The 15,383-nt window shown below is 44.7% G+C and overlaps 1 protein-coding gene across 1 annotated transcript in view; it reads right to left on the bottom strand.

Annotated features, from left to right (window-relative positions):
- Positions 1-736: 736 nt before the first annotated feature.
- Positions 737-15,383, bottom strand: part of LOC149869425 (uncharacterized) — a 123,172-nt gene continuing 108,525 nt past the window's right edge. The window contains exons 2-3 of the mRNA XM_090037355.1: positions 5,482-5,770; positions 737-1,699 (exon numbers count right to left, since the gene is read on the bottom strand). Coding sequence (XP_089893481.1) covers positions 1,522-1,699; positions 5,482-5,753 — 450 coding nt within the window. The 5' untranslated portion in view covers positions 5,754-5,770 and the 3' untranslated portion in view covers positions 737-1,521. The remainder of the gene's footprint in view (positions 1,700-5,481; positions 5,771-15,383) is intronic.

Below are 15,383 nucleotides of genomic sequence, written 5' to 3' on the forward strand. Positions count from 1 at the left end.
AGGGTCTTTACACAATAAGAACATATGTAAATGAGGTTTAAATAGTTATGTAATGAAATGAAACTAGCATTAAGTTAAGGGAGAGCATGGATATATGTATTTCAATTCCTTCCACACAAAAGAACAAAATACTGCTTCCTATTTTAATACTGATTTTCAGGGGTTAAGTGTCACAATAGATTGTTCTTAGGGTTGCTTATTTTTATGGCAACTACAGCCATGCATCTCAACTGGTGATAAATTACTTATAACCCATATATTTTTATATTTTAAGGTGTTATGGCATTTCTTATGCTTAGGCTGAATTGTAGTAGAAGTGCTTTGTATTTATTCTAAACTAAACTAGGGATTGTAGTATACCTCACAGTACTCTGACGATATTGCAGTAATAATTAACATAAGTACAAATATTTGCTTGCTAAGTTTGGTATGCTGTTGTTGCCAGCACAAGGTGCCCGAGGGAGGCAACAATTGGGTTCGTTGCCCGGTGTGCGTCGCGCCAAATAAACACACTGGGGGGAGAAGTAGACAGAGTTTATTGGAGCTCAAGTAAATGGCGCAGGGAGACTGTATTGTCTCAAATCCCACGCCCCTAGCCCTGCAACAGTGTATATTTATACCCTAGTCATTTTCTGCAGTATTTTTCCACTAGCTGGTCCCCCTCCTCCTCCCCTTTCCCTCCTCCCTTCTCTCTCTGAGCGATGCCCTTGCATTCCACAGATAACAGTTTCAGCTTGCCTGTTTTCCAGAAGGACAGGAGATTACAGGAGCCAAAGAAAGGGTTACAAAGGTTGGGCGGGGGGGGGCCCTGGCTCACCTGGGCCTAGAGCAGAGGGGCTTCATTGCCACTCGTAGTCTTCCATCCCTCTGAGTTACCTAGGGTTATGCCCAGTGACACCAACAACTCCCCCCTTTGAGAATACTCAACAAAGTTTTGGCTGAGTTTTCTCATATTCTGAAGATAAAAAGCAATTAAGTGTTTGGGAACTGGGATCTTCAATGCAGGGGTATAGTGAAGCGCTCGGGGAGGGGGATACACAGACTTTGCGTAGGAGGGCATTACAGCACGCAAATAAGAGGAGGGTAAGTTAAACACAACACAACACCGGTGACCAGGAGGTGAAGGATGCCCGTTCCTAGGCTTCCAAGGTTAGCCAACCAGCTCCAGAGAGAATTGAAAACAGTGGGTTCACATTTCTGACTTTTCCACTGCTCAAAAGCCTGTTCGGCTGACAAAATGTGTTTCTTAATATCTTGGGAATTTTCTGGGATATAAGTACAATATTCGTTCCCAATTAGAGCACATACCCCCCCGAGATGCTAAAACATAATCTAGAGCCTGATGGTTTTGAAGAGATAATAAACGAAGTTGATAAATCTCGGAGTTAAGGCTCTTTTCAATAGCTAAAGTGTCATTGGCAAATTTTGTAAGAAACGCAGAAAGTTGACAATACAGCTTGGCTAACCGGCCCACTCCATACAACAGGAGAAAGATCATGCCAAATCTGTCTCGTGATGAATTCAGTTCTTGTGTCCGTCGACCTTTGCCGCTGTGTAGGAAACTAGTAGGACAGTGTGAGGTCCTTTCCACTTCTCCTGGAGGGGCTCATTCTTCCAGGTGCGAATGAGCACGGAATCCCCTGGCTGTAACGAGTGGACTGGAGCATCCAGCGGAAGAGGCTGCAAGTCTTTAGTGTACCTATGGAGAGAAGAAAGAACAGCAGACAGAGAGCACATATACCGTGACAAAATATTACATCCTATTTCCCACTCCCCTGCTAGAACCGGAGTCCCGTTTATAGGCCATGCCCTTCCAAACATAATCTCAAAGGGGCTAAGCCCTAATCTTCCCTTGGGGAGGGCACGGATGCGAAGCAGAGCAAGGGGCAAAGCATCAGGCCATTGCAAAGAGGCCTCCTGGCAGATCTTTGATAGATGACGCTTGAGAGTCTGATTTGGATGTTCTACTACACCACTAGCCTGTGGTCGCCATGGAGTATGGAGTTTCCAGAGGATCTGTAAGGCATTTGAGATGTTTTGGATGATTTTTGAAGTGAAATGTGTTCCATTGTCAGATTCCATCCACTGGGGAAGTCCGAAGCCGGGAATAATTTCCCGGACGAATTTTAGAGTTACAGTTTTGGCTGTACAATTGCGACATGGAAAGGCTTCAGGCCATCCGCTGAATCGATCTACTATAACGAGGAGATACTTGAATCCTTGAGTTCAGGGGAACTCAGTAAAATCTATTTGCCAAACCAGTCCTGGGCCTGGGGTAGGTTCCAAAGTGGCTGGAGGTACTGAGAGACTGGGTCGAGGGTTATTCTTTTGACAAATCAAACAGCTGGCCTGTTTCTGGGAGGCCAGAGGTCGAAGTCCAGAGGTTAGAAAATATTTGTTCATTAACTGAGTGAGAGCTTCTCTTCCGGCATGAGTAGTTTGATGTAGCCGTTGCAGCACCAGCCGGGTCAGGCTCTTTGGTAGGAGGATCTTTCCATCAGTGGAGCAGAGCCATCCCTCCTTTTCTTGGAGACCAAGCTTATTAGCTAGTTCTTTTTCTTCATATGAGTACTGGGGATCCGGGAGCTCCCCCACTGATGGAATGAGGGCATGCATATGGGTATCAGCAGGTCTCAGCATCCTCAGGGTGGCAGCAATTTTAGCTTCTCTGTCTGCCTGGGTGTTACCCCTGGCTACGTCTTGATCCTCTTTCTGATGCACCTTACAGTGCATTACTGCCACTACCGAGGGAAGTTGAACAGCTTCCAGGAGTCGGAGAATTTGGGGTCCATACTTCATTGAGGAGCCTTGGGCTGTCAGCAGTCTCCTTTGTTTCTATAGGCCAGCATGGGCATGCGGTACTCCAAAAGCATACCTAGAGTCGGTATAGATGTTGACCCGTTTCCCTTTTGACAGTTCTAGCGCCCGGGTCAGGGCTACCAGTTTAGCAAGTTGAGCAGATGTTCCGGCGGGCAAACCCTTGGCCTCAACAACATCATAGAGGGTCACAACAGCATAACCTGCCCTCCTTTGCCCTTCTACAACAATGCTACTGCCATCAGTGTACTACTCACAATCAGCATTCAGTAGTGGCTGATCCTGTAGGTCTGCATGGCTGGAGTGCTGTGCATCTATGATGTCTAAACAATCATGCTCTTGTTCTTCCATTTCAGGTAAGAGAGTAGCCGGGTTGAGGCAGGGGCAGGGCTGCAGAGTCACTTCAGGGTTCTCCAACAGCTTAGCTTGGTACCGAGCCACCCGAGCCTGGGTGAGCCAGAGACCCCCCTTCGCGTCTAGCAGAGCCTGGGCCATATGAGGGGTATACACCTGCATGACTCTTCCCAGCGTTAACTTTTCAGCTTTCTAAAGTACTAAGGCAGTTGCCGCAACTGCTCGTAAACACGCTGGCCATCCCTTGGCAACTGGATCAAGCTGTTTGGAGAAATAAGCAACTGGACGTTTCCACGCCCCCAACAATTGAGTAAGCACTCCCAGAGCCATCCCTTTTCGTTCATGCACATACAATTGGAAAGGTTTAGAAAGGTCCAGTAAACCCAGGGCGGGGGCTTCCATTAGTTTCCTTTTTAGTATTTTAAATGCCTTCTCGGCTTCTGAAGTCCAGTAAAAGGGGTCATGGTCTGCCCCTTTTACACAGTCATATAGTGGTTTTGCCCATAGTCCAAATTCAGGGATCCATATTCTGCAAAATCCTGCCATGCCGAGAAACGCCCTGAGCCGCTTACGGTTGCTTGGGGTGGGAACCTGACATATAGCCTCCTTTTGCTCACTTGAAAGCTGGCGCTCCCCCTGTCTTATGTGAAATCCCAGGTATCGTACTTCGGGGATAGCAATTTGAGCTTTATTTCAAGCCACCCGATATCCTCGAAGTCCAATAAAGTTCAGGAGGCTTACAGTGGCGTTAAGGCAAGAGTTTAAATTTACAGCAGCAATTAATAAATCATCCACTTATTGTAATACGAGAACTTCATGGTCATTATTCCACTCCTCCAAGTCTTTAGCTAAGGACTGGCCAAAAAGGGTAGGAGAGTTCTTAAATCCCTGGGCTAATACTGTCCAACAAAGTTGTTTCTTAACCCTTTTTCTGTCCTCCCATTCAAAAGAGAATATCTCCTGAGAGGGGGTGTCAACTGGAATCATAAAGAAAGCATCTTCCAAATCAAGAACTGAGAAATGAGTATACTGCCCCCCGTATGGAGGCCAGCAAGGTATACGGGTTTGGGACGAGGGGATGAATAGTTTTAACCTGTTCGTTAACCGCCCTTAGGTCCTGCACCAGTTGATATATGCCATCAGGCTTTAGTACAGGCAAGATAGGAGTGTTCCAGGCTGACTGACACTCTCGCAGTATGCCATACTTTAGGAAACGGTCTATAGTCTCCTGCAGTCCCTCTCTGGCTTCCTTTTTGATTGGGTACTGCTTGATTTGTACTGGACTTTTCCTGGCAGTAGTTGGATATTAATCGGACAGCCGAGTGCCTGAGCCCATGCATAAGCAGTTTTTTGTAAGAGGTAAGACGGGTATGATCCACAGGATTGTTAGGGTCCCATCTAGGGTCTGCTAGGGGAACCACATCTGCCGGACCAGGAACATTGATGGGATCCCTTTCATGCCTCCGCTGTGCTTCCTCCCTTGCTTTGGAAATAATTTGATTCCGCTCTACTTCAGATAATAAGGTTCGCATAAGGATATTACAATCATCCTAATCAGGCTTGTGACTAGCTAAACATCCTTCAAAGACAGAGATAAACTTACTCGGGTTAGTTGAAAATTTTCCAGCCTGTGCCTTAAAAGTCGCCAGGTCCACCAGATTAAAAGGTACATGGGTGTATACTTGCATGGTCTGGGCTGCACGCCCATCTGCCCCAGGCCGGGCTATTACAGTTTCACTAAGTAAAGGATAAAATCCCACTGAGGGAGGAATCTCTGGAACCGGGGGCATCTGATCTTTATATGGTGGAGGTGTTAAAGCCGAAGGGGACACCGACTCTGGCATTACAGTGGTTGGGGGGAATGCTGAGGCTCAACACTGACAACTACCGATCCTGTCGGAGTCAAATTACACTTCTGCAAAATATCTGTCTTATTTCGTAAAGCCATAAACAATTGCGCATACAAATGTTCATTCCACTTACCCATCCGCTGACAAAACAGGAGTAATTGGAGGATTGTATTATAGTTAACTGACCCTTCTGGAGGCCACTTTTCCTGATCCTCCAGTTGATATTGAGGCCATTCCACTGTACAGAACCTTTTAAGATTATTTTTAGTCATTAGATCTGACTTAAACAGTTTCCAATTAGTCAGAATGCATTCTAAGGGTGTACACCGTGCCCTGCTAACCGTACTCTGTCCCTGCCCCATACTCCAGGGAGACACTGGGCGTCCCCAGGCCGTACAGGGAGACACGGGACGTCCCCAGGTCTTAACGGGCGATGCTCAGACTGCTGAGCTTATCCTACCTTGTCCGAGGGACCGGTTCCACACCGTTGCCCATGATCGCTTCTCCACTATTTGAGCATGTTGTACCGTTGTGCCCTCCGAGGTTGATCAAACCACGTCTCTGCCGAGGCCCCCGATGAAACCACTGGTGCGCGCTGGGTGTCGGTTGTTGCCGCAAGTTGTCGACCCCAGGAGGGATCTGGGCAAGGCGAAATGTTAGCCTCGAGCCCCACGTTGGGTGCCAAAAACTGTTGCCGGCACAAGGTGCCCGAGGGAGGAAACAATTGGGCATCGTGCCAAATAAACACACTGTGGGGAGAAGTAGACAGAGTTTATTTGAGCTCAAGTAAAAGGCGCAGGGAGACTGTATTGTCTCATATCCTGCGTCCCTAGCCCTGCAACAGTGTATATTTATACCCTAGTCATTTTCTGCAGTATTTTTCCACTAGCTGGTCCCCCTCCTCCTTCCCTTTTCCCTCCTCCCTTCTCTTTCTGAGCGATGCCCTTGCATTCCACAGATAACAGTTTCAGCTTGCCTGTTTTCCAGAAGGACAGGAGATTACAGGAGCCAAAGAAAAGGTTACAAAGGTTGGGGGGGGGGGGGCCCTGGCTCGCCTGGGCCTAGAGCAGAGGGGCTTCATCGACACTTGTGGTCTTCCATCCCTCTGAGTTACCTAGGGTTATGCCCAGTGAGACCAACACAGTTTATTTAAAATAGTTAAGTTGTTTGACAAATTTGGTTAAACCAGGGTGTGTCTACATGAACCATGGGAAAAAACCCATGTGGCATTGGGACTGCACAATAATGCCAGTTACTGCATGGTCATTTAGTACTTGCTTAAGCAAGTATTAAATAACTGTGTAGTAATGACTGCGCAGTCTTGCACATGTAGATGCTCCCACTGTGTAGGAAAAGGCCAGAAACTTGTTTTAGTTTGTTTAAAAATTGGTTTAAAAATATGTTTGGAACATCCATCTGGAGATGGGTGTCTGCTATGAGGAAATTGCTGTGAATGTTGTCCAAGGAGTTAACATGCTATCTTTGAGTACCGCCTTTGTTTTTTAGTAATAAACTAACTTACTAAGCTTGGCTATCAGCTGTTCTGAGTATGATCAATAATGAGCTCTGCTCTGTATTTAATATCAACTGAGTATAGCCCCACTAGGTGAAAACCTGGAATGGAATGTTACTCTAGCTTTCCAAAGGTTATATTTTACCATATTTAGTGCATAGGTAATGCTTATTGAGAATGGTATATTAATAGTTTGAGAGTGTGTGGCAGAAACTGATGCTAAATACATCAATGTTTTTCAAACTTGGGACTGTAAAGTTATGTTATTAAGTCCTAAATATAAAGGAATCTCTTGAAGATACTAGTTTCAACTAAATAAAATAAGCTGCATGAGTGCTCAGCTCTTCAAAAAAAATTACCATATATATTTACGTTCCTCACCTTGGCCATTTAAATTGAAAAATCTGGCTATGAAAAAAATCTGAACTAGATTTTTTAAAGTTGTTAACTTCAGTATCTGAGAGATAAAAACTGAAATATATCTAAGAATTTCTCACATTAAAGTTACTAGTTTTAACTTCTTTTTTTAGTACACAATAGAAGGAAAAATAGCTGCTTGTATTTCCAGACAATAAATAATGCTCTGTGTACTTGGAGTCTCAATAAAAAATTCTTTTTGATGGTTTTGCAGATAAGCCTCATGTGCTTTAACTCAAGCAACTGAATAATCAATTGTTTCAATGGGCCTGCTGCTCACAATTTGTTTTTCCATGGTAAAAAAGTGATTACTCTTATTTTTCACTCGGAGAGAAAAAATGTGCTTCAGTGTATCGAGCTGTGTAGCTTGTTTACCTTTTCTGCAGAAAGGCTTTTGACATGATACCAGGGAAAAGAAAACTGAGATTTAATTTTACTTTTAAAAAATGTCAAGTTTGGCCTTTTTACTTGGACTTCATAAAATGCACCATATGGAGCTGAATTGTAGAGCTTAAGATAGGTGTTCTCATACCCTTTGTATTTGTTGATACAATAATCACAGAGTAAAAGACATTTTAATGTCATTTCCAGACATACTGACTCCAGACATACTTCCAAAAAGGAGGTCATGACATCAGCTAATTGATTTTTTCACCAGTGCTGTGATGATAACCCAGAAGCAGGGATAGAAGCAGGAATACCATTATCTCTTTAAGATATATACTTAGGAGGAGAATATAATTCAAGGTAGTAGAAACAGTGGTTTCCCTGCCACTCTTGTCTGTTTCTGTCCTCCTTACCATAGAAAAAGTTGATGATCTGAAAGCAAAATTCTATTCTGCTGTAAAAAGCTTTACATGCACACACTGAGAAAAGGTGAAACTAAATTAACCCCAAATAGTTCAGCCCTGGGTCTTGGTGCTTAAGGGTACCTGAAGAGTTTTCTAGTTTTCTCAGTTCGGGAATGCTGACATTTCAGTGAACCCTGGCCACTGTGAAAGTGAGACTGAGATGAGACAGTTACATAAAAATGGAGTTTAGCTTAATGACAACAATTCACAGCATGGGCAGACAACCCAAGGCACAAAAGCATAAAAAAAAATACAGGAAGTTCTCCAAATAACCAACAGGCTACAAAGTAGAGTCTCTTGACAGTTCTCAACAGGTTCTCCCCAATACCATTTCTGCTTCCCTCCTGTTCCTTTTCTCAACTGAGGTTGCACAGACAGTGGCTGTGTTTACTTGCAATGCTGACTGCACAGTAGCCTGAGACTACTGCACAGTCAGCATCATGAAAAAAACATTCATCAGAGCTACTGCACAGTAACTCTGGCTACTGTGCAGTCATTTAGTACTTGTTTATACAAGTTTATATAAACAAGTATTAAATGACTGCGTTTAGCATCTTGTGTAGACATGGCCAGTGGCATTAAAAAGAACTGTATGTGAATGCAGGATTGGAGAGGAACTTAAAAACAAAGTTCTTAAAATTACTTACCCTTATATAGATTCTAATAAATAAATAAATATACCTATATACACATATCTATAGCGATAGATATATATATAGATATATACACATACAGAAGTTTAAATATATATATACTTATAAAAACACCTCCTAAATGGTGGTGATTCATCATTATTATTCAGTATGCATTCTAGACTGTTTCCTCTCTACTGTAATTATGAGTGAAATGCTTCACATTAGGGCATTTTCTTTTTCTAAAACCACTGTGTTATTGAGCATATCTACACATGCTATTAATGCACAGTAAGGTTATTGTGTCTTAAAATAAGGTTCAGTAAACTGTGCCCCAGAACGGGTATACATGTGCACTGGCTTGGGAGCACATTTGCTCCCAACTGGAGCAATTGAGACCAGGCCTGCCTCACTGACCTGCTTGGCTCACTGCAGCAGCCAGGGGGAGCTCCAGGCTCCCCCAGGTGTCAGCCTGGGGCTGGCAGGGGGCACAGGGCTGGTCCCAATCCCCATAGGGGCTCCCTAGGCTGAACAGGAGAAAATCGCTCCCGGTCAGTGTCCATACATGCGTTACTGCACATTAGCTTATGTACAGTAAATTTGCTACCTATATATATGAGTAGTATATTTACTGTAGCTCAGCATATGGTTACATACTTATGTTTTACTGCACAGGATATTAGGCTACTGTGCAGTAAAGCGTCTCATGTAGACACACCCACTGATTACTAAAATGTTCTGGTGCAATTTTCCTGACAACGATGACAAGTAAACCATCATTCTCAGTTTGTAAAATCATGTCTTCCAAGTTTCCCCAGTTAAGGAAGAATTATGATTTTTTTTAGCAATTATCATGTCTTTCTGAAGGTCTTCTTTTTACCTGATTCATATAGGTTTTCACAACTTGTCCACCACAACTTGAGTTGAAAGAAGGGAGAAGAGAAGTTTTGGAGTTTTTTTCTGGTGGTGAGTTGTTTTGGTTTCTGAAAAGTAAGTCATTACTCATTCTCACTTTTAAACTAAAAAGCCACAATCCTGACTGAATTTTTTTGCAACTACTACAGTTTGAGGGGTCACTTAGGATCGTCAGTAAAAGAGGGTAGACAAATATATTTTGTTCCACTTCACTGGTTCTTTATTTTTCACATTTGAAAATAATCCCAGTGCAGAGGAGATGGCATAATGATTATGCACCACTTAAGACACACTGGGTGTATCTATGCACGATGCTATGTTGCTGTAGCAATGTGCTATGGCAACATAGTGTTGGTGGGCACAAACCATGATGCCTATTCTACATCACTGTAGTAATGAGCTACCTCGCTATAGCGCATTGCTATGGTGATGTCGCTGCTAAAAATAACTATGTGCAGCTGTTAGTGCGCCATCATTTAGTACTTCCTAAAGCAAGCACTAAATGACAGGGCAGTAACAATTGCACCATGGGGGGCATGTGTAGATGTGCCCACTTAAGACTAATATTAAATAGCTTTTTAAAATCAACTTCTGATTCTAATTTCTTCCCAGGTGCTTGGGCTCAGTTCATGGTTGCCAAGCCAAGAATTTTTTTTTTAACCAAAACACAGGTTTTTACTGATATATATTTTATATAATGTAAATGAAACTCTTCTGCCAGGCTCCAGTTAGAAAATCTGAGTTCGAATCTGGGGGTTTATCATCAACTGCAGTAAAAAATTTAAAAGCTTGGTTGTCAGTTAAAAAAAAATGTCTTCATCTGGCAAACCTACTTGACATTGTGTTGTCCTCCCACCTAGGGGTCCACTGTTCACCCCCACACCCTGATGCCATTGACCATACCATGTTGCCCACCTCTCCCCCCTTACCCCTCATTGGGTCTGCTACCCATGTCCCAACATGGATGCCCAAAGAATCCTGCCTGTGACCCAGCAGGTAACAGGATGGAACAGCAGCAGCAGCACATGGTTGGGGAAGGGTGTCTACAAAATCTTGTAGACTTTTCTGTGAAGAGTGTTGTGTTCATGTTATTATACTGTTGTGTACCTTAGTTTACCTCATTAGCCTGAGCACACAAAATGAAAGGATGTGCCCACATGCAGAATGAGACAACATGGCACCCTTCCACCAGGAGACCTGAATAGAATCATAGTAATTTAGGGTTGGAAGGGAGCTCAGAAGGTCACTTAGTCCAATCCTCATCTCAAAGCAGGACCATCCACAACTACATCATCCCAGCCAAAGCTTTGTCTAGACGAGTCTTGAAAACCTTCAATGATGGAGATTCCACCACTTCTCTGGGTAACAAGTTCTAGTGTTTTACTACCCTCCTAGTGAGAAAATTCTTCCTAATATCTAAACTAAACTTCCTTTGCTGCAACTTGAGGCCATTGTTCCTTGTTCTGTCATCTGTTACCACAGAACAGTTTAGCTCTATCATCCTTTTTTGAACCTTCATCTGGGTAGTTGAAGGCTGCTATTAAATCCCCCCTCAGTCTTCTTTACTCTAGACTAAATGAGCCCATTTCCCTAAATCTGTCCTCATAAGTCATGTGCCTCAGCCCCTAAACCATCTTTGTTGCCCTCCACTGGACTCTCTCCAATTTGTGAACATCTTTTCTGTAGTGGGAGGGCTCAAAACTGAAAACAGTACTGCAGATGTAACCTCACCAGTGCTGAATAGGGGGGAATAATCACTTCCCTTGACCTGCTGGCAACACACCTACCAATGCATTTCAGTCTGCCATTAGCTTTCTTGGCAAAAAGGGCACACTGCTGGCTCAAATTCAGCTTCTTGTCCACTGTAAACCCCATGTCCTTTACTGCAGAGCTGCTGTCCAGCCAGTCAGCTCCATCCTGTACTGGTGCATGGGATTGCTCTGTCTGAAGTGATTTAATAGATTTCATAGACATTAGGGCTGGAAGGGACCTCAAAAGATCATCGAGTCCAGCCCCCTGCCTGAGGGGCAGGAAGTCAGCTTGGGTCATAGGATCCCAGCAAGATAAGCATCTAAATTTCTCTTGAAGGTGTTCAATGCAGGCTATTTCAGACCTTGGAGGCTCAGACAGAAAAGAAAGTCTTCCTTATGTCCAGCCTGAAATGGTCTCGTAGTAGTTTATAACTGTTCAACCTTGTCATCCCTTGGGGCACTCTGGTGAAAAAACGTTCCCCCAGATCCTGGTGGTCACCCCTGATAAACTTATAGGTGGCCATCAGATCACCCCTGAGCCTGTGCTTTTCCAGGCTAAAGAGCCCCATAGCTCTCAGCCTGTCATTGTAAGGTCTGTTTTCCTGATCTCTGATCATGTGCATGGCTCTTCTCTGGACTCTCTCAAGCTTCTCCACATCCTTTTTGAATCGTGGGGCCCAAAACTGGATGCAGTACTCCAGCTGCAGCCTCAGCAAGGCCAAGTACAATGGGAAAATGATGTCCTTGGATTTGCTTGAGAAGTATCTATGGATGCAAGCCAGCGTTTTGGTTGCTTTACTAGCAGCAGCATCGCATTGAAGGCTCATGTTCATTTTGTGGTCAATCATGACTCCCAAGTCTCTTTCTAGCCAGCATAGCACTGCTGAGCCTATAAAGATGCTGCCAGTTTTTCCTCCCAAGATGGAGAACCTTGCATTTTTCAGTGTTAAACACCATCAGGTTCTCATCTACCCATTTGCTGAGCCTGTCCAGATCAGCCTGAATCACTCTCCTGTCTTCAGGTGTGGATGCTGTGTCCCAGAGTTTGGTGTCATCGGTGAACTTGGCCAGTCCGCTTCTGACTCCAATGTCCACATCATTAATGAAGGTGTTGAACAATATGGATTCAAGGACAGAGCCTTGGGGGACTCCACTGGTCACAGGGCACCAAGATGATTGACTTCCATCAATTACTACCCTCTGGGTCCGACCACGAAGCCAATTTCCTAGCCAGCGGATCATGGTGGACCCAAGGCCACAGTTGGCCAGTTTCGCCCAGAGGTGATCATGGGATACCAGATCTAAGGCTTTTTTGAAGTCAAGATATATGACATCAATCTCTTCTCCCTTGTCCAGGTGATAGGTCACCTGGTTATAGAAGGAAATGAGATTGCTCAGGCAAGACCTACCCGTAACAAACCTGTGCTGGCTATCCCTCAGGATGTTGGTGTCAGCCAGTCCATTAAGGCTGGTCTCTAATAAACTTTTCTAAGACCTTCCCCAGGATAGAGGTCAGGCTGATAGGCCTGAGTTTGCCAGATCCACTTTCCTGCCTTTCTTGAAGATAGGCACCACATTGGCCTTCTTCCAGTCTTCGGGCACTACACCAGAGCACCAGGAGTTCTCAAAGATCTGTGCCAGGGGCTGGGATATGGTGCTTGCCAGCTCCTTGAGTACCCTGGGGTGTAGATTGTCAGGGCCAGATGACTTGAAGGTATCCAGCCTCTCAAGATGTTCCTTCATGAGGTCAGCATTGATGGAGGGCAGGGGATCTCCCTCACCAGGACCTCCCTGTCCCGTAGTGGGCATGGGCGTCCCATGGGACTGATGAAAGACCGATGCAAAGTACCCATTTAATAGGTTGGCTTTTTCCTGGGCGTCAGTTGTGAAATGTCCCATCTGGTTTAGCAGGGGTCCAATGTTGCCCTTGCTTTTTCTCTGGCTCTCCACATATCTGAGAAAGGACTTTTTATTACCCTTGATACTTGGAGCTAGTTGGAGTTCAGCTGCAGCCTTGGCTTTGTACTTGTCCTTGTTGAACCTCATAAGATTCCTATTGGCGCATCCTCCAATTTGTCTAGGCCACTCTGAATCCTAGCCCTATCCTACAGCATATTTACTACTCCCCCCAGCTTGGTGTCATGTGTGGACTTGCTGAGGGTGCACTCTATGCCATCTTCTAGATCATTGGTGAAGACATTGAACAAAACTGGTCCCAGGACCAACACATGGAGCACTCCACTTGATACCAGCTGCCAACTAGATATCAAGCCATTGATTATTATTCTCTGAGCCCAATGTTCCAGCCAGTTTTCTATCCACCCTACAACCCATTCATCTAGCCCATACTTCTGTATTTTGCCTGACAGAAAGTTGTGGGAGATCGTGTCAAAAGGGTACTGTGTCAAAATCAAGGTACACCACATCCACTGGTCTCCCTGTATTCATAACGCTAATCATCTTATCATAGAAGGCAATGAGGTTGTTCAGGTATGACTTGCCCTTGGTGAATCCATGGTGGGTGTTTCTAATCACCTTTTTCTCCTCCTAGTTCTTAGAAATGGCTTCCTTGAGGACCTGCTCCATGGTTTTTCCAGGGACTGAGGTGAGGCTGACTGGTCTGTAGTTCCCTAGATCTTCCTTTTTCCCTTTCTTAAATATGGGCAAAATGTTTGGCCTTTTCCAGTCATCCAGGACCTCTCCTGATCACAATATGTTTTCAAAGAGGATGGCTAGTGGCTCTGCAGTCACATCAGCCAACTCCCTCTGAAACCTCAGGTGTATCCCATCTGGCCCCATGGACATGTACACATCCAGGTTTTCTAAATAGTCCCTAACCTGTTCGTTCACCACTGAGGGCTGCTCACATCCTCCTCAAATTGTGCTGTCCTATGCAATAGTTTGGAGCTGATCTTGCCTATGAAGACTGAGGCAAAGAAAGGCATTGGGCATTTCAGCCTTTTCTGCATCCTCTGGCACAAGGTTGCCTCCCTCATTCAATAAGGGACCCACATTTTCCCTAATCCTCATCTTGCTACCAACGTATTTGTAGAACTGTTTCTTGTCACCCTTCACATTCTCTGCTAGGTACTACTCCAATTGTGCTTTGACATTCCTGACTTCATCCCTGCATGCCCAAGTAATACACTTATATTCTCCCCTAGTTACTTGTCCAAGTTTCCACTTCTTATAAGCTTCCTTTTTGTGATTTAGTTTACTGCTAAGCCAAGCTGGTCTTCTGCCATACTTGGTAGTCTTCCTGCACATGGGAATGGTTTGTTCCTGCAGCCTCAGTAAGGCTTCTTTAAAGTACAGCCAGCTCTCCTGGACTCCCCTTCCCCTCAGACTCTCAGCAGGCCTATCTCCAGTTTCATACTGGAGCTATGAACAGTCATATGGCTCTTTTACATAAAGTGCAACTCCTCCTCCTCTTCTCCCCTCTCTGTCCCTCCTGAACAGTTTATAGTCATCCATGACAGTCCTCTAGTCAAGCAAGCTATCCCACCAAGTCTCTGTTATTCCAATCATGTCACAGTGCCATAACTGTGCAAGGACTTCTGATCCTTTCTGCTTGTTTCCCAGGCTCTGTGCATAGGCACCGGAGATACTAGTTGATTTCTCAAAAAGTCTGAGAGACCTCCCCTGTTGCCTCTTCCTGCTTGCTTTTCCTCCAGGGCTCCTGCTTCCCCACTTACATCAGGGCTTCCATTTCCATCTCCTGATGAACCTAGTTTAAAGCCCTAGCTTTGTTCATATGCCAACAAAGGTGAGGATTGCAGTCCAGAAGGCTCCAGGAAAGCTAGATAAGCATGTCAATAAGAGAACAGTTTGGAAAAAGGAAGCACCAGCTGCTGACGGGAAGAGTCTGGAGAGAGAGAGACCATTAGAGCAGCTTTGGGGCTTGGGAGCTCAACAGACTGAAAGGAAACAACTGAGTAACTTTGGGATGCTCAGGACTGTACAGGCTTGATTCCCGAATCAAGGGAGGGTTTAACCCTTTGGAGGGGGACAAAGAACCTATGAATGGGTGTCCTTTGCCCCAGTAAATGCTTTATCAAAGAGGAGCTGTCTGTATTGTTGCTTGGGACTTTGGGGTGCAGATATTCACCCCTATGAGAGATACAGTTGCCCTCTCAGGAGCATCTTGAGTCAGGCCCATGGAACAACTAGGAAGGGTTGAATACTAAAAGCACAGGTTCTCAAGAGTGGAAAAGAAACAGGACATGTCCCTCTCAGACCATCCCCACCCACAACTTCCTGCTCTAGAAACTATGCCTGGCTCT

Source organism: Crocodylus siamensis, chromosome 3 (genome assembly GCF_052110815.1).
Source record: "Crocodylus siamensis isolate JL-2025a chromosome 3, ASM5211081v1, whole genome shotgun sequence".
In the NCBI taxonomy this organism is placed as follows: Eukaryota; Metazoa; Chordata; order Crocodylia; family Crocodylidae; genus Crocodylus; species Crocodylus siamensis.